This window comes from Neofelis nebulosa, chromosome 5 (genome assembly GCF_028018385.1).
Source record: "Neofelis nebulosa isolate mNeoNeb1 chromosome 5, mNeoNeb1.pri, whole genome shotgun sequence".
Taxonomy (NCBI): domain Eukaryota; kingdom Metazoa; phylum Chordata; class Mammalia; order Carnivora; family Felidae; genus Neofelis; species Neofelis nebulosa.
This window is the reverse complement of record NC_080786.1, coordinates 157,493,756-157,520,246: the sequence shown is the minus strand read 5'-3', so window position 1 is coordinate 157,520,246 and position 26,491 is coordinate 157,493,756. Positions and strand designations below refer to the sequence as shown.

At 60.0% G+C, this 26,491-nt stretch overlaps 1 protein-coding gene across 16 annotated transcripts in view; it reads right to left on the bottom strand.

Moving 5' to 3' along the window:
* TRPM2 (transient receptor potential cation channel subfamily M member 2) overlaps positions 1-26,491 on the bottom strand; it is a 55,128-nt gene that overhangs the window by 24,314 nt on the left and 4,323 nt on the right. For 10 of the 16 annotated variants that reach the window (XM_058732181.1, XM_058732184.1, XM_058732187.1 and 7 more), the window contains exons 2-13: positions 26,205-26,477; positions 25,383-25,471; positions 16,059-16,227; positions 15,365-15,545; positions 12,596-12,762; positions 11,115-11,295; positions 10,125-10,186; positions 8,863-9,063; positions 6,712-6,814; positions 3,298-3,419; positions 2,765-3,118; positions 327-464 (exon numbers count right to left, since the gene is read on the bottom strand). In XM_058732181.1, the coding sequence (XP_058588164.1) occupies positions 327-464; positions 2,765-3,118; positions 3,298-3,419; positions 6,712-6,814; positions 8,863-9,063; positions 10,125-10,186; positions 11,115-11,295; positions 12,596-12,762; positions 15,365-15,545; positions 16,059-16,227; positions 25,383-25,471; positions 26,205-26,369 (1,932 nt within the window). In that variant the 5' untranslated portion in view covers positions 26,370-26,477. Of the gene's footprint in view, positions 1-326; positions 465-2,764; positions 3,119-3,297; positions 3,420-3,567; positions 3,735-5,578; positions 5,706-6,711; positions 6,815-8,862; positions 9,064-10,124; positions 10,187-10,786; positions 10,905-11,114; positions 11,296-12,595; positions 12,763-15,364; positions 15,546-16,058; positions 16,228-25,382; positions 25,472-26,204; positions 26,478-26,491 lie in introns of those variants that run through there. The other 6 variants (XM_058732183.1, XM_058732182.1, XM_058732192.1 and 3 more) reach the window with 5 other exon arrangements.

Genomic DNA, 26,491 nt, shown 5'->3' with positions numbered 1-26,491 from the left:
AGGTGCCGACCCACCGGAACCCCCCGTGTGGGACATGGAGGGCGGCTCCTCCCAGCTGTGTGTGCCCCCTGAGTTCAGTCCCTGGACAGAACGGCAGGAGGCAGCACAGCTTCTTAAAATTCTTTCCTTGCCTGAGCCAAATTCTCTGTTCTCCACCACTGGGCACCCTGGGTCTCTTCTGGGGTCATGGACGCCCACCGCCCTCCCTCCAAGGCCACGTGCTCCTCCACCTGCTGTCGGCACTGGCTTTCTGGCCACACTCCCTGGCTGAAGCCCCGTCACTAGTCCACATGTAGCCGTGTGTGCTGAGAAACAGGTCTGGTTACCTGTGCCCAGATGATTTCTGCCAGCTCCCGACGGTTCTGGATGATGGCCCAAATGAGAAGATCACGGACTGGGTCCATGGTGAAGGCCACGTGGCCTGGTGAACGCTTGTAGAGGGACCGGAGACTCACTCCCTGCACCTGGTGAGCAGTGGACATTCAGAACCTCTCCTAGGTCCCCACTAGCTTCAGCATCCCTGGGTGTGCCTGCTGAGCATGCAGGTCCTGAGCCCAGCTCCACACCTTTCTGGAACCACTGTTCCTGGAGGGTGAGCCCTACAACCTGCATCTTTAGCAACACTTTAGATCCATCTCGTGTACACTGGAGTTTTAAGACCATCACTCGGGAGACATGTGGAAACACTCAGAAAGTGGAAAACCCAGCTAACTCCTTTGCCAACAATTGTAGCCTCACGTTACACACCAGGCACCTCTAGTCTCCTTCATCTTAGCTGACGGCATCCAGCCTTTTTCTGTGAGGTAAACTTCCAACACAGAGTCTGTTATAGATTCGTGGCAGTGAGCTCCTCAAGGGAACCTACAGTGTCGCCTGCAGAGAAGACCAACAAGGAATTGTTGCTGAACAAGACAAGGATTACTTGTGAGCAGGAGGGCACCTTGCCCCCAGACACACTCAATTTACACAGTCACATGGGAATCCAGCTTCCTGGCTGATCAGTAAATAAACATCTACTCAGATGGTCTGGAAATAATTACCAGAGGTGAGAACAACTTCCCACATCAAGCACAAAATTCCACTTTCTTCAGGTCATTTTGTACATTTCCTAAAAGCTCATCTTTATATTTTTAAAAACTTAATCGACAAATTAAGTTATAGACACAGTTAACTGTAAGCTTCCACTTTAGACCTTCTTAAAGGGCATCTTAAATACGCTGGAATTAATTAAGAAATGCAGAACTGTGAATATACAAAACCAAGCCACAGCCACGTCTTTCTCCAGAGTCAGGCATAGCCTACCTGGGACGATGGATGAATTTGAAAACTCAAGGAAGTGGGTAATTTTCTAGCAGAAGAGAAAAACCCAAATCTAATCTTAGAACACATAGAAAAGCTCAACAGATCAATTATCAGAAAAGAAACTGAGAAAATCCTCAGAGCTACTACTGAAAAAGGCACTGAGCCCTGATGGACTCATAGGAGAGCCTGCTGATCTGTAAGAACAGGGAGTTCCAGCCACATAAACTGTTCCAGAGCAAAGAAATGAGGAAGATTTCCCAATGGTTTTCACAAGGACAACATCAAGCTGATACCAGAACCTGACAAAGACAGCCCCCAAAATAAAACCACAATCAAAGCTTCAAACATTCTGATGCAAAAACCATGAAAATATCAGCAACATAATCCAGTATCATAGTAAACACATGTTACAATGCAATCAAGTTGAGATCAAAATAGGATTAAAAATGTTTTGGTAACAGAGCGCCTGGGTGGCTCAGTTGGTTAAGTGTCTGACTTTGGCTCAAGTAATGCTCTCACGGTGTATGGGTTTGAGGCCTGCGTCGGGCTCCATGCTGACAGCTCCGAGCCTGGAGCCTGCTTAAGATCCTCTGTCCCCCTCTCTCTCTGCCCCTCCCCTGCTCATGCACTCTCTCTCTCTCTCTCAAAAAGAAACATTAAAAAGCTTAAAGAACTGGGAGACGGATACTTGCTAACATAAATTCAGAAGCCAGTCTCGCACTTAACACAGAGATGAGTCAAGATTCCCATCAAACACGGACGGAGACTAGAAAACAATCTCTCCCGTGCTCCTGTGTGGCAGTGCACATGCTGGGCACCTCACAGCAGTATGGCGGAATCTTGCTGACCTGACCACATGAAAATCCAACTCCACCTGGTGGCCAGGACTGGGGGTACAAGGCACGAAGGAGATCATTTTCCCTGCATAACCTTTTGTACTGTCTGAAATGTTTAGAAAGGGAGAATAATGGATGAAAACATGTCCCCAAAGTTCATACATTGAAGCCCCAGCTCCTAAAGTGACCGTATTTGGAGGTGATTAAGGTTGAATGAGGTCATAGGTTGTGGCCCTGATCTGATGGGACCTGTGTCCCTGTAAGAAGGGGAAGGGACACCGCTGCTCTCCGTATCTCTCTGCCTGCACGCCGAGCAAAGACCACGTGAGGACATGGCAGGAAGGCGGCTGTCCTCAAGCCAGAAAGAGAGCCCCCCCCCCCCTAGAAACCGGCCCCGCGATGCCTCGAGCCCAGACTTCAGCCTCCAGACCATGAGGGACTAAATATCTTGTTTAAGCTGCCCGGTCTGTGGTATTTTTTTATGGGGGCCCTGGCAGACTACAATGGAGCGTATTTCTTTCCCAATAAAAATAAAGGACAGTTTCTTTTAAAAAGAAGCCCTAAGGACATAGCAGTGGCCCAGCACACGGGCCAAGTGGGGCTGGGGCCACGTCACCAGCACGCACGTTTAGCTTGATGTTCGGCACGGGAAGCAGGAGCCGCGGCCGGTCGCCGGTCCGGGGCCGGGGGTACAGCGGCTGCGTGAAGTCCCCCAGCAGCTCCCGGAGCACCTGAGCCACGTGGTGCATCTGCACACGGGGGGCGGGGGGCGCGGAGACCGGCCGCTCCGGCTCCTCGGCCAGCACCTTCTGAAGCTTGCTGTGGAACGGGCAGGAGGGGTCCAGGTTCTGGTACAGGTACAGCAGGGTGTCCCACGTGACGAACTCCTTCAGCCGCACCCCGTTCTCCAGGAAGAGCTTCACGAATTCGGGCTTGTTGGAGATGAGGGCGGCCGTCATCACGGGGTGCAGCTCTGAAGGCTGAGAGAGAGCGCCGTGGGGGGCAGGCCTCGCACACCCTGATGGCGAGGCCGCTGGAGACGGGACTGCCGTTGTCTCCACCGGGGGAAGGGCTGGGGTCGGGCAGAGGCCCCCCTCCAGGGCCTGGCCTTGTTCCAGGGGCCAACGAGGCCCTCCACGGGGCAGCCCAGGAGCCCTACCTTCCACTGCCGCTCGTCGGTGAAGATCTCGCTCCGGGCGATGTCCACGCGGTTCCACGCCACCGCTAACTTCAGCTGGTGGTCCCAGTTCTCGTGGCCAAAGTGGTCATGGCTCCGAGAGGCTGCAGGCAAGAGCACTCGTGTCAGGAGGCTTCCGTCTGGGTCTCAGAGCCACTTCCCTGCCATCTGATAATGTCACACAGGGAGGGATTTGTCACCAACCGCGGTGTCTCCGTGTGCCCAGTGGCGGAATCCCCACCACGCACACACCTTTGTGAAAAGCACGTTTCCTTTCAGTGCTGGAATCGGAGAATCTCCGGGTTTCGGCCTCACTCTGGCTCGTCCCCGCCCCCACCTCCTGGTCAAGCCCCTTGGCCCCAGCGCTTACAGAAGACACGGGTGTCTGAAAGGCAGGCGTGTTTGCACGAACCCTCGGAAGTCACCACTGCATATGCCGTCAGTTTCCTTTCTCACCTTGACTGCAGAACCACCACCCCACCCAGGCTCTACAGCGGCTTTCCCAACTGGTTCCTGCTCTCCCTGGCGGGTTTCACACCTTAAAGCATGGGCTGCTATTTGGGGGAGTGAAAAGGGAAGTTGGAGCCTCGCCTGACACCACACACAAGACCCAAGCTGAGATGTGCCCCAGACACCTCCACATAAAGGCCCTGCCTGCAGACTTTCCACGGCGAAACACGAGACAAGATCCGCAGCCACAGAGCAGCTAAAGATTTCCTGGGGTGCGAAGGACACGGACCAGACAGGACAAAATGGACAGATGAAACTCCAGTAAAATGTAAGCCTTCTGCTCGTCAAAGACAACTTGAAGGAACTCGGAAGGCGAGCCAGGAACCAAGAGAAAGTCTCCCCAGGGCATCTCTCTAACAAAGGATTCGTATCAGAGTATTTCGCGAGCTCACGAAGCTGAGCAGACAAACCACCAAACAAACACGGACAGACGATCCGAAAGGCACGTCCCCCGGATGCTAACTCGCGGCCAACAAGCCCAGGAAGAGACGCGCCGTGTCACGGGCCATCAGAGGGACGCAGATCCCAACCACCCCGAGCTGTCACTTCACACCCACTAGGACGGCTTCGGCTTAAAACGCTGACCCTGCCAAGCGCCGGTGAGGACGCAGAGAAGCTAGAGCCCACGTCCACGGCTGGCAACGAGGGGAGGCGGTGCCATCTTGTTGGAAAACAGTTGGGTGGCTTCTTATAAACGTGCCCGTGCCACAGAGAACCGTAATTCCACTCCCGTAGATGTGGACCCGAGAGAAACGGGAACGAACTGCAGCTTTCATCGGAGCCCCACACCGGAGGCGGCCCTCGGGTCCAGAGACAGGCGGGTGGAGAAGCGAGCTAACCCTAACCTTCGCGCAGTGAAATAGCACTCGGCGGTAGAAAGGAACAGAGCTCTGGCACACGCCCACGCGGAAGAATCTCAAACGTGCTGCTCTGAGCCGACGCGAGACACAAAAGAACACCGAGTGTGCGATTCCATTTCTGTGAGTTTCTGGCACAGGCAAAACCGTCTCCAAGGGCAGGAAGCAGACAGATGGTTACCCGAGGCACACGGAGGCACGAGGGAGCTCTTGGGGGTGGGGGGAGCTGTCCTGTATCTGGATTGTATCAGTCTGCAGGGTACACACCCGCTCAAATGCATCCAGCAGTAAACCCAGGATGGGGGACGTCACCTTCTTTAAACCATAACCTCGATAAAGTTGATTTTTAAACGGGGTTGTCATTGGGGTGCCCGGGGGGCTCAGTCGGTTAAGCATCCGACTCTTGGTTTTGGCTCAGGTCATGATCTCGCGGTTCACGAGTTGAAGCCCCATCAGGCTCTGAGCTGACAGCACAGAGCCTGCTTGGGATTCTCTCTCTCTCCTTTTCTCTCTGCCCCTGCTGCTCGCTCCCTCTCTCTCCCTCCCTCTCTGTCTCTCTCTCAAAATAGATAAATAAACCTTTAAAGGGGATTGTTACTCAAAAACCACATACGTATTTCTATTGTTTTCATATATTACACACATGATAAAGAGAGAGCCACTCTCTCCCAGAGGCCCACCGCCTCTCCCCTGAACAACCAATTACACTGTGTTGGCTTCCAGAAATAAAGATGCCCTCGTTCTCCCCCAGGACCTGCCCCGCCCCCGGCACACGTGGGAGGCACCGTGACTTTTGGCCGACGGCCACATCTGTGTAACCACCGCCACGAACGAGAAACGAAACATTCCCACAGCCCAGAGGCCCGCACGCCCTCCCCGCTCAGCTCCCCCCGCACCCAGGAGAAACCACGATGCACGGCATATCTTCACTTGCTCTTGAACTCGGAGAGCAGGCGCTGGGCTCCGTCCTGGCCGTGAGCAGGGGTCCTTCCCCCCACCCCCGGCGCTGTGCAGGGATGCCCCCGCTCAGGGCCCCAGGCCCCTCGTCACCACCTCCCAGACGTGGCAGCCTGGCGTCTCTCTTCCTGCTCCGTGGTCCCTTCACGGAAGAAGGCAAGGAGGGGACAGACGCTCTCACTGCCCCGTCTGTGAACAGGAGGGTCGAGTGCCACGAGCGGACACTGTCGAACCCCTGTGGTCACGGGGATCTTCACAGCGGCTTCCCGGCCTTCGGCGTCCTTGGTGGCGGGGGCCGGCCGCAGGGGCCTGCACAGTTGCTTTGAGTCTATTCAACCGGCTCTTCCCGGTTCCTGTGTCTCCCCGGACGGGGGTCTTCAAATGAGAGCCCCGGTCCTGGTTTTAACCGTGTCACTGGCTCTGTGAGGTTTTACGTGCCATCCCGAGTCCTTCTGTCAGGAGGAGGCCACGGAACAAGCCCAGGTTTGCCCCCCTCTCCCGGCAAAGCTTCCTGCCGCCCTGCTCCGCCCGGGCCGCGTCCCTCGGGGGTGAGGAGCCAGCACGACGGCTTCCTGGCATGGGGACGTCGTCCACAGCGGGAGGGGCGGGGGCACCCGCCGTGCCCCAGAATCGGAGGGAGAGGGGAGTGTGGGGCGGAGGGCAGGCCAGGGGCTGGCCCAGGGGCGGCCGCCGCGGGAGCTTTATCGCCCAAGAGGGGCCGTGGGAGCGCCGGCACACGAGCAAGCACGCGGGTCAACAGCAGGCCTCCCAAGGCCTTCTTCCCTCCCCGACACTGTATGGGCGGCTGCGATGCCCGCGGAGGGACCATTCGTGCGGCTGCACCCGGGCTCCGCTGAGGAAGGCAGTCGGAGAAGGGAGCCCGAACCCCCAGCCCCGGCGCGGGCCCCCACCTGCCTGGCGGGGCCGTGAGCTGGGCCCGGCGTGGCCCACCCCCGGCTGCCCTCTGCCCGGTGCCTCTGACTCAGGGGTGGGCCTCTTGGTGCCTCCAAGCGCGGGGCCCCGGGCACCTCCCCTCCGCTTCTCCCTCCGCCCCACCTTGCCCGACCCTCACCTTTCAGCAAGGCCTGCAGGATGGCCACGTCCACGTCCTGCTGGCCATCCTTGCCTTCCCGGAAGATGGTCAGCAGCTGCCGCCTCCGCACAATGTCTTGGATCTGCAACCGACACGGCCCAGGTGAGGTTTGGGGTGACGAGCGGCCCCCCGCCTCCTCGAGGGGAGCCGCAGAACCGAGGCCCCGGACACACAGCCGGCGCCCCGGCACGAGGCCACCACCTCGCCTCCCCACGGTGAAGACGAAGACGTGTAAGGACCAAATACAGCACGTGTGCGAGAGGTCTGCCGGGAGGAAACACACCCAAGTGTAAGGGCTTCCGCCCGCCACGAGACTGTCTGCAGAACGCCCGACACCGCTGAACTTGAGACTCCTCCCCCGCTTCCTCACCTTGCCTGCCCGCCCACCCCCAGAGCCCCCAGTCTCTCTTCCAATGTTTGTGGTGACGTTCTAGAAAATCCTTGCAATCTGGTGGCTGGCTAAATAGCGTCAGGCTTAGGAAGGAAGGAGGAAGGAAGGAAGGAAGGAAGGAAGGAAGGAAGGAAGGAAGGAAGGAAAGGAAGGAAGGAAGGAAGAGAGGGAGGGAGGGGGAGGGGAAGGAAGAAGGAAGGAAGGGAGGGAGGGAGGGAGGGAGGGAGGGAGGGAGGAGGGAGGGAGGGAGGAAGGAAGGAGGGGGAGGGGAGGGAAGGAAGGAAGGAAGGAGGGAAGGAAGGAAGGAGGGGGAGGGGAAGGAAGGAGGAAGGAAGGAAGGAAGGAAGGAAGGAAGGAAGGAAGGAAGAAGGAGGGAGGGAGGGAGAAAGGAAGGAGGGGGAGGGGAAGGAAGAAAGAAGGAAGGGAGGGAGGGAGGAAGGAAGAAGGAAGGAAGGAGGAAGAAAGGGAGGAGGGAGGGAGGGAGAGAGGAGGGAAGGAGGGAGGAAGGAAGGAGGGGGAGGGGAGGGAAGGAAGGAAGGAAGGAAGGAAGGAAGGAAGGAAGGAAGGAAGGAAGAAGGAGGGAGGGAGGGAGGAAGGAAGGAGGGGGAGGGGAAGGAAGGAGGGAGGGAGGAAGGAAGTAGGGAAAGAAGGAAGGAGGGAGGAAGGAAGGAGGGGGAGGGGAAGGAAGGAGGACGGAGGAAGGAGGGGGGCGCATAATGAAAGGGAAAAGGCTAAACGCAATGTGGTAGAGTCTGATTTGGATCCCGGGACGGAGAAAGGACATTAGCAGACCAACGTCAAAAGCAACAGTGCGGACCTTTGGCTCGTCTCTCAGTTCTGACCGCAGTTCTGCGGGATGTGACCCGCGGGACAGGCTGGGTAACGGTTGGCCAGAAGCGCTCTACTACCTTTGTAACTATTCTACGGAGCTAAAATTACCCCAGAACCAAAGGGCGAGAGAGAACCAGCAGGACACCTGAAATGAGGGCCACGCCCGGTCCTCACGAGGATGTCCTGATGTCCTGAGGCTCCCTGCTTCCAGGCAGTATAACCAGCCTGCCCCCGGGGACTGGGTCTCCCAAACACCCCGGAGACCGGGGCTGGGGTCCCCTGGAACGCTCACCGGACCTGCGAATCCTCAGGATGGGCTCACGCTTGCCGACGCCTCCAGCTCGGCAGACACCCTGAGACACCCTGAGGGGCGCGCAGACACCCCACGGCCCCCAGGAGCCACGCTCAGGCCCCTACCGCCTCACGGTCCCCCTGCCCCCCTGCCTTGCCAGGGCTCAAACGCCCCCATTAATCTGCCCGGGCAGCCTGGGGCTCACCAGGCTTGGAGGCTGTGCCAGATCCCGTGGCCGTCACCCGGCAGCCCCCGCGCTGCCTGAAGCTCGCTCTCTACCCCTCTGCCCTGTGCTGGGCTCAACAGCCGCCTCCTGCCCCCCGACCCAGGCAGTCCTCGCTCCCAAACGGCTGTGCTGTCAGCCCTGTCCGTTCCCCAGTCCAGCCTGCAGTTCTGGGGACAGAGGTTCAAGACATGCCCTCCCCCTGGGCGGGACAACGTGCTGCCTCAGTTGAGGGCTTTCCGTCCACCCTGGGCCCCCGCCTGGCACAAAGCCCCCCACTCTTCCAAGATCACATCCATGCGTGCTCCAGGCCTGTGGGGTCTCTGTTTCTAGGCCCTGGTCCTGATTCCAGGCTAAGGGCGTCTGGGAGCCAGCAGGTGCCTGTCTGCCTACCTTCTTGGTCCATTCCGCAATCCTGCTCTCAGTGAGGGTCTCAAACACCTCCTGGAAGAACACACTCAGCTTCTGCTGGATCCGGGAGATGGTGATCTCAGATATGGGCAGGCCGGCCACCTGGGCAATGACGTCGGCCACGCGGCCCGAGCCCTCCACCACCACGCAGGGGGTGCCGTTGGTGATGGCGTTATAGATGGTCTGAAACGCAGGGGCCCACGGTGAGCCCCAGGGCCCGAGTGCCCGCCCCGCTCTGACCCCTGAACCACAGGCATCTCAGCGTCAAGGCTACGGGGCTACTGAGAAATGAAGCGAAAACACTGAGTCTGGCAGCCTCCGCTGCTGGGGGCGAAAGGCGCTAATCCTGACACAGGGGCGTCCGCCTGACAGACCGGCTCCTTCAGGCCTACTGCTCAGATGGACCGTTGCCACCAGAACGGGAGCCCTACAGCGTTTCGGCCCACGGGTGTGTGGTTGAGGGAGCCATCCCCGGGAAACCGTGCTGCCGGCTTGTGGTTTCGCTCCCTCGTTAAGGCCCAGGGTGAGACCAGGGCCACACGAGGAGACCCCTGGACACCCGGCACGAGGTCAACTTCAGGAAGGGACTCGGACCCCCGCGGGAAGGACACCCTCCACATGAGCAGGCACCGTGCTCTGGGCGTGAGGGAGCGGGGCCTCCATGCAGAGAACCCCACGTGGGAGGGGACAGGGGACCAGATGCATTCCTGTCCCCCGGGGACTGGGTCTGAAATGGGGGAGCTCTCCTGCCATTCCTAAGCATGAACACACATTTCCTCCAGTCTCATAAATGCAATGTCCTTGCTCCTGCCCCAAACCTACAGGCTGTAATAGCATCATGTGTCCCTGCGGTCAGCCTTCCTCCATCAAGGAGAATGTGTTAAAACAAGCAAGGAACCTGCTTTATGTCCAGCTGCTAGTCCCATGGGGCTGGGGTGCCCAAGGTCCGGCACTTCGAGAACTGTGCAGAGTGGCCACCCTGGGGTCCTGCAAGAAGGTGCCGTGCGGGTCCCCCTGGGGCCCCTCCTACTGGTCAGCCACCCAGGCCCGGAGCCAGTGTCCCCCCACCCCGCAGCAGGGTACCTCCTCGAAGGCTGCCTTCCCACCCACAGTCACCACTCTTTCTCCTTGCCCCTCCCCCTTGCCAACAACCCCGCTGGGGTGCCAGTCACGGGGCTCTGGGCCAGAGCGCCCCCTGCAGCAGGGTTGCACCTCAGATCCCCGCCCCACAGGCCAGTACTCACGTGCAGTGTGCCGGGTCCCCCCTCCAGCACCACACAGACTATGGGGATCTTGATGGCCACTCCTAGGATGAAGCATGAACCCCGAATTAGGGATGCGGGGGCCCAGACCCTCCCCCTGGGGCCCTCTTCCCCACCTCCCGCCAGCTCCAGAGGCATCGATGGAGACGGGCAGTTGGTACTGAGTGGTTTTCAAAGGCTGACGCTCGGCCGTCAGTGGACGATCTGCCTGTTCTGCGTAATGAGAGCAAATTCGAGCCCTGAGATGGCTCGTCCACCTTCTACTTCTGTTCCCTTTCTGGGGGTGCAGGCGAAGGCAGGGCTGTCTGCCTCAGAGGCCACCCCGACCAGCCTGCTTTCCTCGGCATGCCTTTCGTGGAGCCTCAAATCTGCGCACGCCAAGCGGGTGGGCTTTAGGCACCACACACACGGCAGGGGAGCGCAGCGTCGGGACCTCCATCCGCTGTCCCGTCGCTCAGCCCTCGCCCTGAGCCCCCCACCCATCCGGCAGCCAGGGCACCTGCAAAGACTTCAGAAATCTCTCCGGGGCAACAAACATCCCCCCACGTGCCGCCTTGGTGTCTCCGGCCCCACACCCCCACCTAGGCTCTCTGGGACACAGCAGGGCTCTCACGTGGTCCCCGGGCCGGCAGCCTCAGCCTCACCCGAGCACGGAGAAGAGCAAGTTCTCCCCGCACACCAGGGACTCTGGCGTGCAGTGAAGCTTGAACACCGTGGCTCTGAAGGGGCCCGCCCAACCTGGCACAGAGCTAGGACCTGCTGCTATTCCGGTCCCTTCTCCGCCCCTCACATCCTGTGCATTTGCCCTTCCCGTGTCCTGGAACCTGGCCCATCTCACCCACGAGGGAAGACACGTCAGGGCCGAGTTATGCACGTTGCTATTTCCAGACTGAGCCGTGCTTGTGGTGTAGAGTGACTACCGGTGGTCTATGTATGACCTGAGGGACAGCAGACACATAGGGGCTCCCTCACCTCCTCTTTCCTTTGTCTGCTCTGATATGAACTTCTCCAGCCTCGTCCTCAGGGGAATCTCGACCCCGTAGCGGCCGTGGGTCCCGTCGTCCACAAGGATGAAGTGGGAGTGGTTACTGTCCAGGCAGGTCAGGTGCCCTTGGCCTTCCTCGTCCATGACGTACTCGGCAGGAAAGCCGCCCTGGGGACGGCCGGAGAGAGTCAGACACAGACAGACAGAGAGTTCTGCATCTTGAGTGCCAGAAATGGGGGCCTAGTAGGCTGGAAAGTGACCCCCAATGTACGAAGTCCTCATTCCTGGAAGCTGTGAACGTTCCCTCATTTGGAAAAAGAGCCCCTATAGATTTAAGTTAAGGATCGTAACACGGGGAAGATTTATCCTGAAGTATCCATCCGGGTGGGTCCTATATGTCTCCACAGGGACCTTCCGAGAGGGAGGCAGAGGGAGATTTGACCACAACAGGAGGAGAGCCCAGTGACCGTGAAGGCAGAGATCGGGGCAATGTGGCCACGGCCGGGGAAAGCCAGCGGCCACCGGAAGGCAAGGACCGGCTGCCCCCCCGCCGGCCTCCGGAGGAAGCAGGGCCCCGTCGCACCGGGATCCGGGCCAGGCGAGGCCGATCCGGAGCCCTGGCTCCGAAGGGGAGAGAACACATTTCTGCGGCTCTGAGCCACCAGGTGTGCGATCGTCTGTTACAGCGGCCGCGGGAAACCGGAACAGATCTGACAATCAGGAAGTGGAGCGTCGCCGTAAGAAACTCGCACAAATGTGGAGATGGCCTTGGAACCGGGCAACGGGCGGAGACCGGAAGGACGCTGGGGACATGAGGGACAACGTCCGAGGGGCCTCGAACAGACTGCGGTAGGAGCGCAGGTGCAAGGGCACGCCTGGTGACGCCAGACGGGAATAGGGGGCGGCAGAGCGAGCTTCGACCGTCTTAGCCGTGCCGGCAGAGCATCCGTAGCTCTGGACACTGAGGAGCCGCCAGCCAAGGCCCAGAAGGAAATGAGGACCGCGGATCAGAAACCGGAGGGAAGGGGGGCGCCTGGGTGGCTCGGTAATGACTACCAGAACCAGAGCACCGTGGCGCCTGGGCTCAGGGCTCCTGTGAGGGCCGGGTTCACAGGGTTCAGAGGTCAGGCTTTGGGATCAGAACGCGACACTCTCTGGCCACGCAGAGGCGGCCACGCCCCTGCTTTCTGCTAAGTCGTTTCTGTGTTTCTAAGACCCGTGGTGGCTCTTACGTGGACCCATCCTGTAATCGCAAGGGGGTCCAGCCACGTCAGCCGCTCGCCCTGGCCATCAGGGTCTGTGGTGCGACTGGGCGTGAGCCCCGGTCTCCTGCACCCCTGTCCAGGGTCCTCCCCTCCGTGCTGCATTTACCCTGGTGTCCAGGCAGCAGCCCGTCCACTGCAGACCCAGAGGGCCCTACCCGTCACCCCCTCTGACGCCGCCCACCAGGAGAGGTCGCCGAGCTCACCGAGGGGTGGATCAGGTCTTCACGGTTGTGCACGGTGCCCCACGTGGCCACTCCGACGGTGACGACTTCTCCTTCGTTGTGGCTGCTGCTCAGCGTGAAGTCACGCACCGCCTCGCCCACCTGTTTCATCACACCCGTGTGGGAGCCGCCTGTGATGATCCAGGCCCCTGGGGACAGGACCGGAGCTGTGTGCACCTGCCTCCACGCACACGCTTGATGCCCGCGGCCCCGTGTGCTTCTGACGCCCACTGTCCTTCTTCTGCGGGGCCCGGCTCAGGGGGCTTTCAAACTCGTCATCAGGTGTAAGTCTCGGGACCAGGACCACGGAGGAAGCGGCCACAGCGCGATTCTGCCTTCACGGAGCAGCTCTGGGGGCCGAGGGTTCCCGCCTTGCTCAGGGAGGTGGTGCGGCCGGGAGCGGGGACTGTGGGGCTCTCCCCCCACCCCACCCCCCAGCCCCCGCCTGCTGCTGCTTCCCTGTCCTGCCCTCGGAATGCACGTGTCTGAATTCTTCTACTCCAAGTCATAAACGTCCCTTCTTCTCCTCAGCTCTCGGGGCCTGAGTGTGGCGGACTGTACCCCTCTCCTGGCCACTTGCCCTGCCACACTGCCCAATGCCATGTGACCTGCAGGGGCCCTGACAGGGCACACACTTCCCAGCCCTGTGTGACCTGACCGGGGGACCCGCTCGGGGCATCACATGTGGGGAGCGTCATGACCGGGGGACCCGCTCTGGGCATCACCTGCGGGCAGCGCCGTGACCGGGGGACCCGCTCGGGGCATCGCACTCGGGGAGCACCGTGTCCGGGGGACCCGCCTGGGGCATCGAATTTGGGGAGCACTGTGACCGGGGGACCCGCTCGGGGCATCGCACTCGGGGAGCGCCGTGACCGGGGGACCCGCTCGGGGCATCGCACTCGGGGAGCACGGTGACCGGGGGACCCGCTCGGGGCATCTCACTCAGGGAGCACCGTGACCGGGGGACCTGCTCGGGGCATCGCACGCGGGCAGCGCCGTGACCGGGGGACCCGCTCGGGGCATCGCACTCGGGGAGCGCCGTGACCGGGGGACCCGCTCGGGGCATCGCACTCGGGGAGCACGGTGACCGGGGGACCCGCTCGGGGCATCTCACTCGGGGAGCACCGTGACCGGGGGACCCGCTCGGGGCATCGCACGCAGGCAGCGCCGTGACCGGGGGACCCGCTCGGGGCATCGCACTCGGGCAGCACCGTGACCGGGGGACCCGCTCGGGGCATCACACGCGGGCAGCACCGTGACCGGGGGACCCGCTCGGGGCATCGCACTCGGGGAGCGCCGTGACCGGGGGACCCGCTCGGGGCATCGCACTCGGGCAGCGCCGTGACCGGGGGACCCGCTCGGGGCATCGCACTCGGGGAGCACGGTGACCGGGGGACCCGCTCGGGGCATCTCACTCGGGGAGCACCGTGACCGGGGGACCCGCTCGGGGCATCGCACGCGGGCAGCGCCGTGACCGGGGGACCCGCTCGGGGCATCGCACGCGGGCAGCGCCGTGACCGGGGGACCCGCTCGGGGCATCGCGTGCAGGGAGCACCGTGAACACCAGGTCTGGGAGCCCTGAATCTGCACCAGCCGTCGTTGCTGCACCTTGTCTGCCAGGAGAAAGCAGGTCCCCAGTGCGCTCTGCTCCCCCAGCCCATGTCCGGATGAGAGGAGGCACGGGGAAGACGTGCAGCTGCCTCCTCGGAAAAGGGGTGACGTTCTCTATCGTTCGGGCTGCCTGCTACCGGGGCGGTGCCGGCCACGGCACACCACCCGGTGCCTGGAAACCAGCTGTGCGTGGTGCTGCCGTAAGGGGCCGTCTAAAACGTGTGGCCCTGGCTCCGGGGCTGGGAGGTGACAGCGAGGACTTTGCTATCGAACCCTAAAAAGATAACTGTCAAGACGTGGTAAAACCGTCACCTGTGATTACCTGGGGGGACAGGTGAGCACCTAACGGGCTCACTGCGAAGGTCACGAGCGTGCCTGGGGGATGGTCGGCTGCATTTAACCAACTCCCACGTGCTGCGGAAGCCCCAAGAGACACGGGCCGGTGAGACCCTGACCGAGCCTCTGTTTCAGGGCAAAGACCAAACGGAGAGCACGGCCCTCACGTGCTGCTAAAACCAGATCCTAAAGCCAGCGTCCTCTGGGTGGGCCAGTCTCATCCGGACCAGAATCCTTGCTCTCCTGCCCTTAACCAACCCGGCGTAGCCGCCTCGGAGGCCACGGGGCAGCACGGCTGCTTCTCCGGCGTCACTTTGAGGGAGCACCCGGGGCTGCCTGCGTGGAGCTCGCGCAGCCTGGGGCCTTGTCCTGTGCTCACTGGGGGTGCACCCCGGGGGGGACACGGGACCCCGAGGCAGTCACGTCATGTGTAAAGATGGACACCGTTGTCCCTCCCTCCCAGATGTGAACAGACGGGTTAGGTAACAGGGGTTTGTTTCGTGGAGACCCTCCCCGAAGGCCCCACGGTGAACATGACCCCCTCCAGCCTCCTCTGCCTCCCGCTGTTACCTCGCAGCTAAACGAGGCCTCCCGTGGGGGCAGAGCAGGGAGTCCCTCTCGGGAGCTGGCTGGAGCCCTGTCTGCCCCACGAGCACGCCCAGCGGCAGCCGCCGTGGGCCGGCGAGGCCCGGGGAGTCTGACCGGGCCGGGCACGGCCTGGGTGGCCCCCGAGGACCCCCCTAGTCCCAACAGCCGTGGTGCTGCCTGCTCAGCCCGCCCATGGCTCCAGCCCCCGAGGGCTACCTGTGGTCTGGGCCACCTTGACCAGGCCTCTTCGGAAGACACTCTTCAGCCTGGGCTTCATGTTGAAGTCCTTGGCCCCGCCTGTCACCGAGATGAGGAGGTTGGGGACGTCCAGGCCCCAATACTGGGTCATCAGGTGGTAGATCACGCTGGGGGGTGTGTCCTGGGACAGGCGAACGTACTGCAGGGAAGTGACAGGGCGGCAGGGGGGAACCCTGGGTCAGCGGGGGGCCCAGCCCAGCCCTAGAGACGGCAGGGCAGCTGTGGGCACCCTCCCACCAGCCCGCCCGAGAGCCCAGCCAGGTGGGCAGACGCCCCCCACCCTGGGTCTAGATCCGGTGAGCAGAAGCGGCCGCACCTAAGCAGGACACGGATCGAGAGGAAGGGGGAAGGGGCAAAGGCCCAGCGGGACAACAGGCCGCCCTGGGAAGACCAGCCCCATCTTCCAGCCCCCTCCGCCCAGCCTGCACTCACGGCACCCCTCTGACCCCCGCCTCTCTGCTGTGGGACGCACCCGCCCTACTTTGTGTTGACCGAGAACCCCGAGGGCACCCTTGGGTCTCCCGTGAGCCTCGTGAAGCCCCGCCTGCCCCGTCCCTAGTGCTGGCAAGGCTCGAGGCCTCTCCGGAGGAGCCTCAGGTCACGGAAGGGTGACGCGAGTCACAGCGAGAGCAGCGGAGGGGTGGAGACCAACCTTCCCCACCTTCTGGCCCAGGCCTGTGAAAACGATGTCACCAAAGGCGTCCGTTGGCATCTCCTGGACATGCTTTTTTGGGTCCCAATCCTTGCCCTGCCAAGCGTGGGGCCTGGTAGCCTCCTCCAAGTGCTGCTGGCGTGTGTAGCCGCACTCACACACCACCTTCCTGCAAAGACCACATGGTCACGGTCAGCGGAGGGAAGGAGGTGCCCCGTGCCCCCCGCGGGGGGTGTCAGCAGGGGCCCAGCGGAGCGGCAGGACCCCACCCCCCGCTGTGAGGAGGAGCCGTGTCAGTGAAAGCCCAGCGGGGGGCTGAGGCTCCCACCCCTTCCCACCGAACGTCAGCCCGGGCTGAGAGGGGCTTGGACTCCCATCGGCACGTGGCGGTAATGAGGCAGGGCCCCCCTCCCCCACAGACACGTCATAGGGGACCTGCTAAGCCACAGGATGCAGTCTCATAACATAATACCCCAAAGGTCAAGGTTTCAGGCTGAACATCACCATCACACCGGGAGCCAGGAAAATCTCCATGGGAATGAGAAAAGACAGCAGCCACCGATGCCAAGGTGACACTGTTAGAATCATCTGACAAGGACGTTAAGGCAGCTACCATAAAACTGCTTTACCAAGGAATCACGAACACACTTGGAAAAAAGGAAAATATATAAAGTCTCAGCGAAGAAATGGAAGACATATCAGATGGAAATTTAAAAACTGAAAAAAGTGCACAAACGAAACAAAATCTTTTCAAAACTCGGTGGATGGACTCAGCCACAGAAGGAAGGTGGCAGAGGAAAGAATCCGTGAACTTGAAAACAGAGCATAGCAATGACCCACCATGAACGCCAGAGAGAAACAGACCTAAATGAACAACGACGTGAAGAGCCTCTGAGCCTCAGAGCCGTGAAGGAAGCGCGAGCAGGCACATCACAGAGTCCCCAAGGAAAGAGGGAGAGGGGGCGGGGCCGAGGGAAGGGGGGCGGGGCCGGAAACGCGTGTAAAGAAATGGTGACCAGCCGTGATGAGCACCGAGTTAGGTACAGAAGTGGCTGTATTGCACACCTGAAACCAATCTAACACTGTATGCTGATTACACTGGAATTAAAATTGAAAACTTAATAAAAAATTATGGCCCAATGGGAGCTTTCCTAGGAATGTGAGGTTGGGTTATCACTTAAAAACCAATCAACATAGTTTATCCTATTAGCAGAATAAGGGAGAAAAGCCGTCTGATCATTTGCTTGGATGCATAGCGTTTTATCAAATTCAACACCCAGTTGTAATAACAACTGTCAGCAAGGCAAGAACAGAGAGGAACTTCCTCAACCTGGTACAAAAGCATCTGTGAAAATCCTACTGCTGACATCATACTCGAGGATAAAATGCTGAACCCTTCATCACTAAGATTGGGAACAAGACGATGCTGTCCACCCTCAGCACTGCTATTCAGCATGGCACTAGAGGTCCTAGCTAATGGGGTGGCGGAAAGAAAGGAGAGGAAAGGGTACAGGGGAAGGGAAGGGAAGGGAAGGGAAGGGAAGGGAAGGGAAGGGAAGGAAGAGGGAAGGGAAGGGAAAGAAGAGGGAAGGGAAGGAAGAGGGAAGGGAAGGGAAGGGAAGGGAAGGGAAGGGAAGGGAAGGAAGAGGGAAGGGAAGGGAAGGAAGAGGGAAGGGAAGGGAAGGGGAGGGAAGGAAGAGGGAAGGGAAGGGAAGGGAAGGGAAGGGAAGGGAAGGGAAGGAAGAGGGAAGGGAAGGAAGAGGGAAGGGAAGGGAAGGAAGAGGGAAGGGAAGGAAGAGGGAAGGAAGAGGGAAGGGAAGGGAAGGGAAGGGAAGGGAAGGGAAGGGAAGGGAAGGGAAGGGAAGGGAAGGGAAGGGAAGGAAGAGGGAAGGGAAGGAAGAGGGAAGGGAAGGGAAGGGAAGGGAAGGGAAGGGAAGGGAAGGGAAGGAAGAGGGAAGGGAAGGGAAGGGAAGGAAGAGGGAAGGGAAGGAAGAGGGAAGGAAGAGGGAAGGGAAGGGAAGGGAAGGGAAGGGAAGGGAAGGGAAGGGAAGGGAAGGGAAGGGAAGGGAAGGAAGAGGGAAGGGAAGGGAAGGGAAGGAAGAGGGAAGGGAAGGAAGAGGGAAGGAAGAGGGAAGGAAGAGGGAAGGGAAGGGAAGGGAAGGGAAAAGAAAAGAAGGAAGGAAAGGAAAGAAAAGGCACATATAGAAGAAAAGAAGTAAGACTATCTTTATTCACAGGTGATGGAATTGTGTGTGTAGAAAACCCCAGGGAATCTATAAAAAGGTGTAAGACTGACAATAACTCTAACAAGTTTGTAGGATACAAGGTCAATAGAAATAAATCAATTTTATGTCTATACAGAAGTAACAAACAGAAAGTGAAATTGGGGCGCCTGGGTGGTTCCATTGGTTAAGCGTCTGACTTCAGCACAGGTCACGATCTCACAGTTTGTGAGTTCGAGCCCTGCATCAGGCTCTGTGCTGTCAGTTCAGAGCCTGGAGCCAGCTTTGGATTCTGTGTCTCCCTCTCTCTCTGCCCCCACCCTGCTCACGCTCTCTGTCTTTTGAAAATGAATAAACATCAAAAACAATTAAGGAAAGTGAAATCAAAACAAAACACTACCTATAATAGCAAAGAAAAATTAAAAGTGGCCAAATTTCCCACATTTGGAAAGAAGTCATAAATTCTACATTCAAGAATCTAGGGAACACCACACAAGGGAGACCCAAAGAGATGTGTGCCAGGATACTAAAGTCAAACTTGCATCAACTGAAGACAAAGAAAAAATCTTGGAAGCCACAAGACAGAAATGACACTTTGCCTACTGGGGCAAAGAAACTCACGTAACAAACAACTTCTCATCAGAAATCAGAAAGAAGTACCAGGAGTGGGGCGCCTGGGGGGGCTCAGTCGGCTGAGGGTCCGACTCTTGGTTTCAGGTCAGGTCATGATCTCACAGTTCGTGGGTTCAAGCCCTGTGTCAGGCTCTGTGCTAACAGCGTGGAGCCTGCTGGGGATTCTCTCTCTCTCTCTCTCTCTCTCTCTCTGCCCCTCCCCTCATGCTTCACGCGCTCTCTCTCTCTCGCAAAATAAACTAATAAACTTAAAAAAAATTTTTTTTCAGGAAGTACAAGGAGGAAGGGGCACAACAGCTTTCAAAAAGCACCAACCCAGAATTGTACACTCAGCAGATGCATGGCTCAGTCAGACGTTCTCGGATGAAAGAAAACGGAGGGAATCTGTCACCCACAGAACTACCCTACGAGGGTGGATAAAGGTCGTTCTCTAAGCAGAAGCGAAGTGATGGACGGTGGAAAGGTTGAACAGCAGAAGGAAGGAAGAATGACAGAACGGGTAAACGGAACTCTGGAAAAATGTTCAAGTCACCTGGAAAGGCAGGAAAAGAAAAACCTTAAAGCGGAAAGATGCATTGGCGGACTTAAGTGCTAACATCAAAACTCACCTTAAATATAGTGTCGTAAATACACCAGTTTGAAAAGACACAGGTTTTGCAGAGTGGATGAAAAGAGTAAGACCCGATTATTTATTGTCTACAAAAATCTCGCTTCCAATGACGGAGGCAAGCTGAGAGTGACCGACCACTTGGCAGCAAAGGGGGGAGGACTGCCGACATGCACAACAACCTGGATGGATGGCGAAGGGATCGCGCTGGGTGGAAAGCGACATGGTCACTTCGGTCGGATTCCTTACGTGACGTGCTCGAAGTGGCAAGGTTGCGGGCATGAAGAACAGACTCGTGGCTGCCAGGGGCTCAGGGCGGTGGGGGCAGAGGACGCAGGGGCTGGACCAGGCTCGGAACCCAGGGAGCTGCGACGGCATCTTTGCAACTTCCTAAAATCTATGATGGTTACGGAGTAAAAAGGGTAAGGAGCCCCCGCGTGGTGCAGGCTCAAAGCAGCACGCGACAGACCCGGGCCAGCCCGCCGGGCACCTGGACGACGCTACGGGAGAACCCGCACCCGGGACTCCCCGCTCTGGGTTCTGCTTTTCCCGCCGCAGCACCTCAGCACCTCCTTCCAACTGTGACCTCCCCTCTCGTGTCCTTCAGGTTCGGGGCCTGAGACCTTTTCACTCCTTTACTGCTATTCACTGGGGCTTCGGGAGAGAGAGGAGATAAGTGTGTTCTCTACACCTCCTTACATTGGAAATTGTGAATTCTTAGGTTCTGACATCTCGTTAGTATCAAGTGACCTGAAGGACGAGAGACAGATGAGACAAGCAAGCAGTCTGAGGCCAGGTGAGCCTGGGGCCAGGTGGCACAGGGAAGGACGCTGGGGGGCAGGTGGCACAGGGAAGGATGGGGGGCCAGGTGGCACAGGGGAAGGACATGGGGGGCCAGGTGGCTTGAGGGAGGATGCTGGGGGGCAGGTGGCCAGGTGGCTTGAGGGAGGACGCTGGGGGGCAGGTGGCACAGGGAAGGATGGGGGGCCAGGTGGCACAGGGGAAGGACATGGGGGGCCAGGTGGCTTGAGGGAGGATGCTGGGGGGCAGGTGGCTCGGGGGAGGATGCTGGGGGCCAGGTGGCTCAGGGGAGGATGCTGGGGGCCAGGTGGCACAAGGAAGGATGCAGGGGCCAGGTGGCACAGGGAAGGACGCGGGGCTGCCCCGCTCAGACGCTCTGGCTCTCCATTTCTCCACCACTACAAGGGGAAAACAGTACATCCCCTGACCCCCAGCCTACAGAATGCCTTGAGGGTCTAAAGAGGTTCTAGAAATAACGTATAAAATTAGTGCCAAACAACTAAGCATGCAGAGCACCCAGGATGGGTTAAGACACCCATAGCCTGCCCTGCACCCAGGTGCTGCTGGGCTCCTCCCTGAGGGCTGTCCCTCCTTCTGTGTGTGGTGACCGCAGGGGCCCCCCAGTGCTCTGAGCACAAGCCCCACCCGTGGAGAGCTCGGAGTGCACCCTCTGACCTCCATCGACCCCTCAGGGAGACTCAGGCGCTTTCAGACCTGCAGGGATGGCAGGGTACACGTTATGTGTTGTGTGACCACCTCGATTTATGGTCAGAGGCAGGGAGGGGGGAGTCACCAGGACGAGGACCCAGCTCTTGTATCTTGGCCCAGTGCTGCCCCCAGGCTTTCTGTTCAGTCTCTAATGGCCTAAGACGGGTCACCTCCTTACCTCGTCTCTGAGCCACCCCCTCTGCTGAGATTAGATCTTAAATCTACGTGGCCGCCCAAGCTCTCCATCTGGGCTGCTCCGTGCAGTCTGGAGAGGCGCCTCGGTCTTACTAAGCATGCACGCCTCGTCCTGAAGACAGCTTCTGAAGCATCCGCTTCAGTCCCTGTGTTTTATGGATGAGGGTTCCAGGGACGAGAAAGAGCCAATATGTCTGTGACAGTACGGGGAAGGTCTGGGGTGGCGGTGGTGGGAAGGGAAACGAGTCAAATCTGGGCAGAGCTGAGCAGGACCCTCAGGACGTGGGACTAATTAGATTATGGGGATGTAGGGAGGTGGGGGGGTTCAGGTCTGGAAGGCGGTGGGGGAGACCCCAACACCTTTGATGGAAATATGTAAGGTGTATAAATAAATCTGTTCCAAGGCTCCGTTCGTGACGGGGAGGACCTTCCCACCGTCTCCTCCTGGACCGCACTCTGCTCTCACAAGGGAGCACACCCTCTCCATCTGCTGGAGGGACCCCTTGGATTGGTGAGATGGGGAACACCCTGTGCAGGACACAGTCCCCGCAGGCCTGGGACCACTGTCTCTGGAGGGGCTGCTCACTAGGCTGGGCTTTCAGAACGGTCTGCATTCCCCAACCCACTCATCCCAGACTGTGCAGAGGACATGATTTGTGCTCAACACCCGCTTTCCCTGGGCATCTGGAATGTGGGGGGTGCTAGGCAGAGGTGCCGACGTCACCAGCCCAGGACTAACCCCGGGCGCTGAGCCCCTAACGGCTTCGCAGGACAGAAGCCCGGCACACAGCTGCATTCTCTCCTGCTGGCATGCCCCTGGGGAGGGAGACGGGGGACAGAGGTCGCAAGCCTGCACACGGGGTCTCGGACCCGCCCGTGTGCTTTCCCTGCTGAGCCTGCTGGGTGTCCCTGAGCTGTGACCGCTGTCCTAGAACACGTACGGCGACCCCAAGGACCCCCACAAACAAGTCTACACCGCCGTCTCTGACTCGAATCAGAACCCCATCTCTCTGGGGTCTGCCGGCCCCCGGGGAGCACCTTCCTTTGCTTTCCTTCTGGTTCCACGTGGGGAGCACAAGGGGGCCCATGAGCATCAGGGCTGTGGGCACACTGCCCATCTCCACGCCAGACAGCCGGGACGGCCCCCGCAGGCCTCTCCGCACACCCCGCTCTTGCCATGTGGGGTCCCAAATCTTTGAGAAGGAAAACAGGAGACAAGGAGAATGCCCTGTTCTTCCATGAGGGAGCACCAGAAAACAATCTGCAGGCCACTGGTGCTTCCAGACAAAGACCCAGGAACCGGCCGCCCCCAGGACGTCCAACACGCCTGGTGAGCTCCCAGGCAGCAGATGACCAGAAGCGTCCAATCGGATGCACCTCGCCAAGCCCCCCGCCCTCCCTGTGTTTCCTGCCATCCCTGGGCCTGGAGCCCTCCCCGGGACCTCCGGGCACCTGCTTCACCTCTCCAGCTATAAACCCCATCCCCAGCTTCCATCAGGCTCTGAAACATAATTTAGGAAACTGCTTTAGGTCGTAAGACACGGCTAATCAGGAAACTGGTACTTCATTCTAGTTGCTGTTAACCAGTCACACGGTAAAAAAATATCTCTGGGTGCCCCCATCTTTCACACGGTACCCTACAAGAAAATGTCTCTGGGTGCCCCCACATTTCCGGCCATCACTGGGTCCCATGCTTCCCAACCCTCGATGTAACATCTGAGCGACAGCCCCCTGTAGCAGCCCCTTGCGTCAAACCTGATGCTAGTAAACGTGCTCCTGGAAATTTCCAGAACCAAAGGCATCCTGAGCAGTATTTCTTCAAAGCAGGAAAGAGTCACTGAAGGAGTAGGAAGCCCCGTTTCAGCCTCAAATCCCAGCTGAGTCCCCCGGCCCTTGCTGACCCTTGTCAGCATCCTCCACTGGGTCTTAGCTCAGAGGAAAGAAGGGGCCTCGGGGCCCCGGGTCGGGTGGGTGGCAGCTCCGGGCCCCGCGAGCCGGAGACCAGACTGCCGCGTACGCCTTCGGAATGACTTTGAAGCCAGCGAGTCCTGCACGGGGCGTCCGGGTGGCACTCATTCCCTCGGAGGCTATTTTCATAAGCTTCCTGTAAACTAACAAAGACTGGAAACCTCGACGCAAAACGCTCTCTGTACGTCATCAGAGCGAGCAGCGTGGCTGGGAAGCTCCGATGACGTGCCAAGTGCGTTGGCACTCCCTGCCAAGCTGCCAGCTGGAACATGCTGGCAACCCTCTCTGGGTCAAGGGTCTGCTCCCAGGACGGAGAAATGAGGACGCGGCCCTGACGCGGAGCCACGCCGGAGGCGTGAACCCCAGCCCCTCAGTGACGACGCCGGGCAGATCGCAGGGCCCCGGGAACGGCCTCGTCGGCGGTGATCCCTCCTGCCCGAGCCGCGGCCTAATCTCTCTCCCTTCCCCATGCGGGCTCCTCCCCCCAAGTCATTCGACACGCGGGGGCTGGATGCTATTCGTCCACCGTGGGATGCGGAAGAGGGATTCTGCCGCCACGAAGCCACACGATCTCGGGGCGCGAGGGACTGGTAAAAAGACAGGTAGATGGAGCGTGGTGGGGAGAGAGGTTACTTCCCCGTGTGGTCAGGGAGGGCCGCACAGCAGAGCCGGCATCCGCCACAAGAGCTCTGTAGGCGACAAGGAAGGCGGAGGAGAAAGAGCGTGGCCGGTCGGTGGCACGGCACAACTCGGGCGCGGCTGCGGGGGAGGCGCTGACACAAATCATACTCCTCAAGGAATGCCGAGGACGGGCCACACCTCCCAGGAGGTTCCTCCAAAGCTGCCCGCAGCGCCCCCAAGCTCCTGGGCGGCCCTGCTGGGGAGCCAGCGGCCCAGGAGGGAAACGTCCAGCCGTGTGGAGGCGTAGAGGCCACCGCTGCCCACGGAGGTGGTCTTGGCAGCCACACCGGAGCCATGGGCCCCACAGGTAGGAGAGGCAATGGCGGGGGGGGGGGGGGGGCCCGGTTCCTGAGGGTGAGGTGGCCGGGTCTGCATTTGGCACCGACCTCAGCGAGGGGCCCAGGCTGGGCGTTCTCCCTGAGTCCCCGTAGAGCCCCCACGGCACTGTGACACCCTCTACTCCAGAGGGAAATGAACATTCTAGAGGCATGCAACGTGGCACCCAAATGAGCATGTTCAAGTCCAAGTGCCCCTGCAGAGCGGTCCCCTTATGACCCTGGATGAGTCACCTAAGCTCTCCGCACCCCACCTGCAGGACGCGTGAGGCAAAGCTGCTCGCCCACAGCCAGCTGGACGGGCACGTGGGGCTGCCGCAAGCATCCGAGGCCACGTGGACTGGGCCCACTGAGGCCACACAGACACACAGACAAGGGACTGTGCCCCCTGAGGCCACACAGACACGGGACTGGGCCCCCCGAGGCCACGCGGACACGGACTGGGCCCACTGAGGCCACACAGACACACAGACAAGGGACTGTGCCCCCCGAGGCCACACGGACACGGGACTGGGCCCCCCGAGGCCACGCGGACACAGACTGGGCCCACTGAGGCCACACAGACACATAGACAAGGGACTGTGCCCCCCGAGGCCACACAGACACGGGACTGGGCCCCCCGAGGCCACGCAGACACGGACTGGCCCACTGAGGCCACACAGACACACAGACAAGGGACTGTGCCCCCCGAGGCCACACAGACACGGGACTGGGCCCACTGAGGCCACACAGACACACAGACAAGGGACTGTGCCCCCCGAGGCCACACAGACACGGGACCGGGCCCACTGAGGCCACACAGACACACAGACAAGGGACTGTGCCCCCCGAGGCCACACAGACACGGGACTGGGCCCCCCAAGGCCACGCGGACACAGACTGGGCCCACTGAGGCCACACACACACACACACACACACACACACACACACACACAGGACTGGGCCCCCCAAGGCCACACAGATACAGACACACACACACACACACACACACACACACACGGGACTGGGCCCGCGAGGCCATGAAGACAGGACTGGGCTCGCTGAAGCCATGCAGACACGGGCTGTGCCTGCCAAGGCCACACACGCACGGACACACACACATACCAATAGAGCCCGCCGAGGCCCCGGCCCGTGGGAACAGGGGGAGGGGTGGCCACACTAACAGGCCCCTTACCCAGCGTCAGACAGCTTGGAGCTCTCCACAAAGTACATGCACTCCTTCTTCTTGATATTGTCGGGGATCCACGAACTGAGATTTTCTTGCTGAGAATACAAAGGGCGCTTTGAGATCCCCGGGCAGTCATACATAGCAACACTGTTCGGGACAGCAAACCCTCCGCCATTCCCTGTCGAGCTACACGGGACTTTTCCAGAAGGCGTGAGCGGGGCGGGGGTGCCCGGCCCCCGCTCTCAGGTGTGGGAGGAACAGCCCTGTGGGACCTCTTCCTCCTTTGCCCTACTTAAGTAGCACAGCACTTTCCAGTTTCTCTGTCAATGCTGCCTTCCTCGGGAATAAAGCAGTGCGGCGGGTAGGGGTGTGGACACCTGCCTCTGTCCAGACGAGACGGCAGGCCAACGCCCTCCCGCCAGCTGACCAGGGGCCCAGGGAGTCAAACATGCCCTCAACACAGTCTTGTCGCGGGCCTTGGGGAATCTAGCCCAGGACGTCGGTGGTGCTCAGGGCCCTCCAGTGACATCGGAGACGTGAAGTCATCGCACAGTGAGGTCAGGGGTGACGGCTTCCAGCGAGTTTCCCCTGGACGGGGTTGCCGTGCTTGCCTAACGCCCTCCCAACCAGACCAAGAACAGGAAGGGGCGTGCGATGCATGGAGGGGGCGGACCTGGCCACTGACCATTTTCTCCAGGTCCCCTTTCCCCGGCTCAGCCGAGCCTCTGCCCAAGCAAGAAACACACCCATCCCTGGGTGGTCGCCGTGCCCCACAAGGGCTCTGGGGGGCCCGGCGGAGGGGGGCCCTGCTGACCACCGGAAGCCTACCTTCTCACTGTTGCCAAAGAGGTTCTGAGACCTCCTGACCTTGCGCAGGCTGCTGTTGCTGCGCCGGAGACTGGGGACCGTGCCCAGGTCAGCGACCCTCCGGGGCTGCACCCCAAAGGCCTCCTCCTGCTTGGAGCCGGCTTTCCTCAGGGTGGGGGGCTCCATCGTGAGGGCTGCCTCCACTCCAGCTGCCACGGTCTCCTCCCTCCCTCAGGACAGCCTTTACTCCAGCTCGTGAGGCTGAAGGTTCTGGAAACACACCATGGAGGGCTGCTGGAATAGATCAG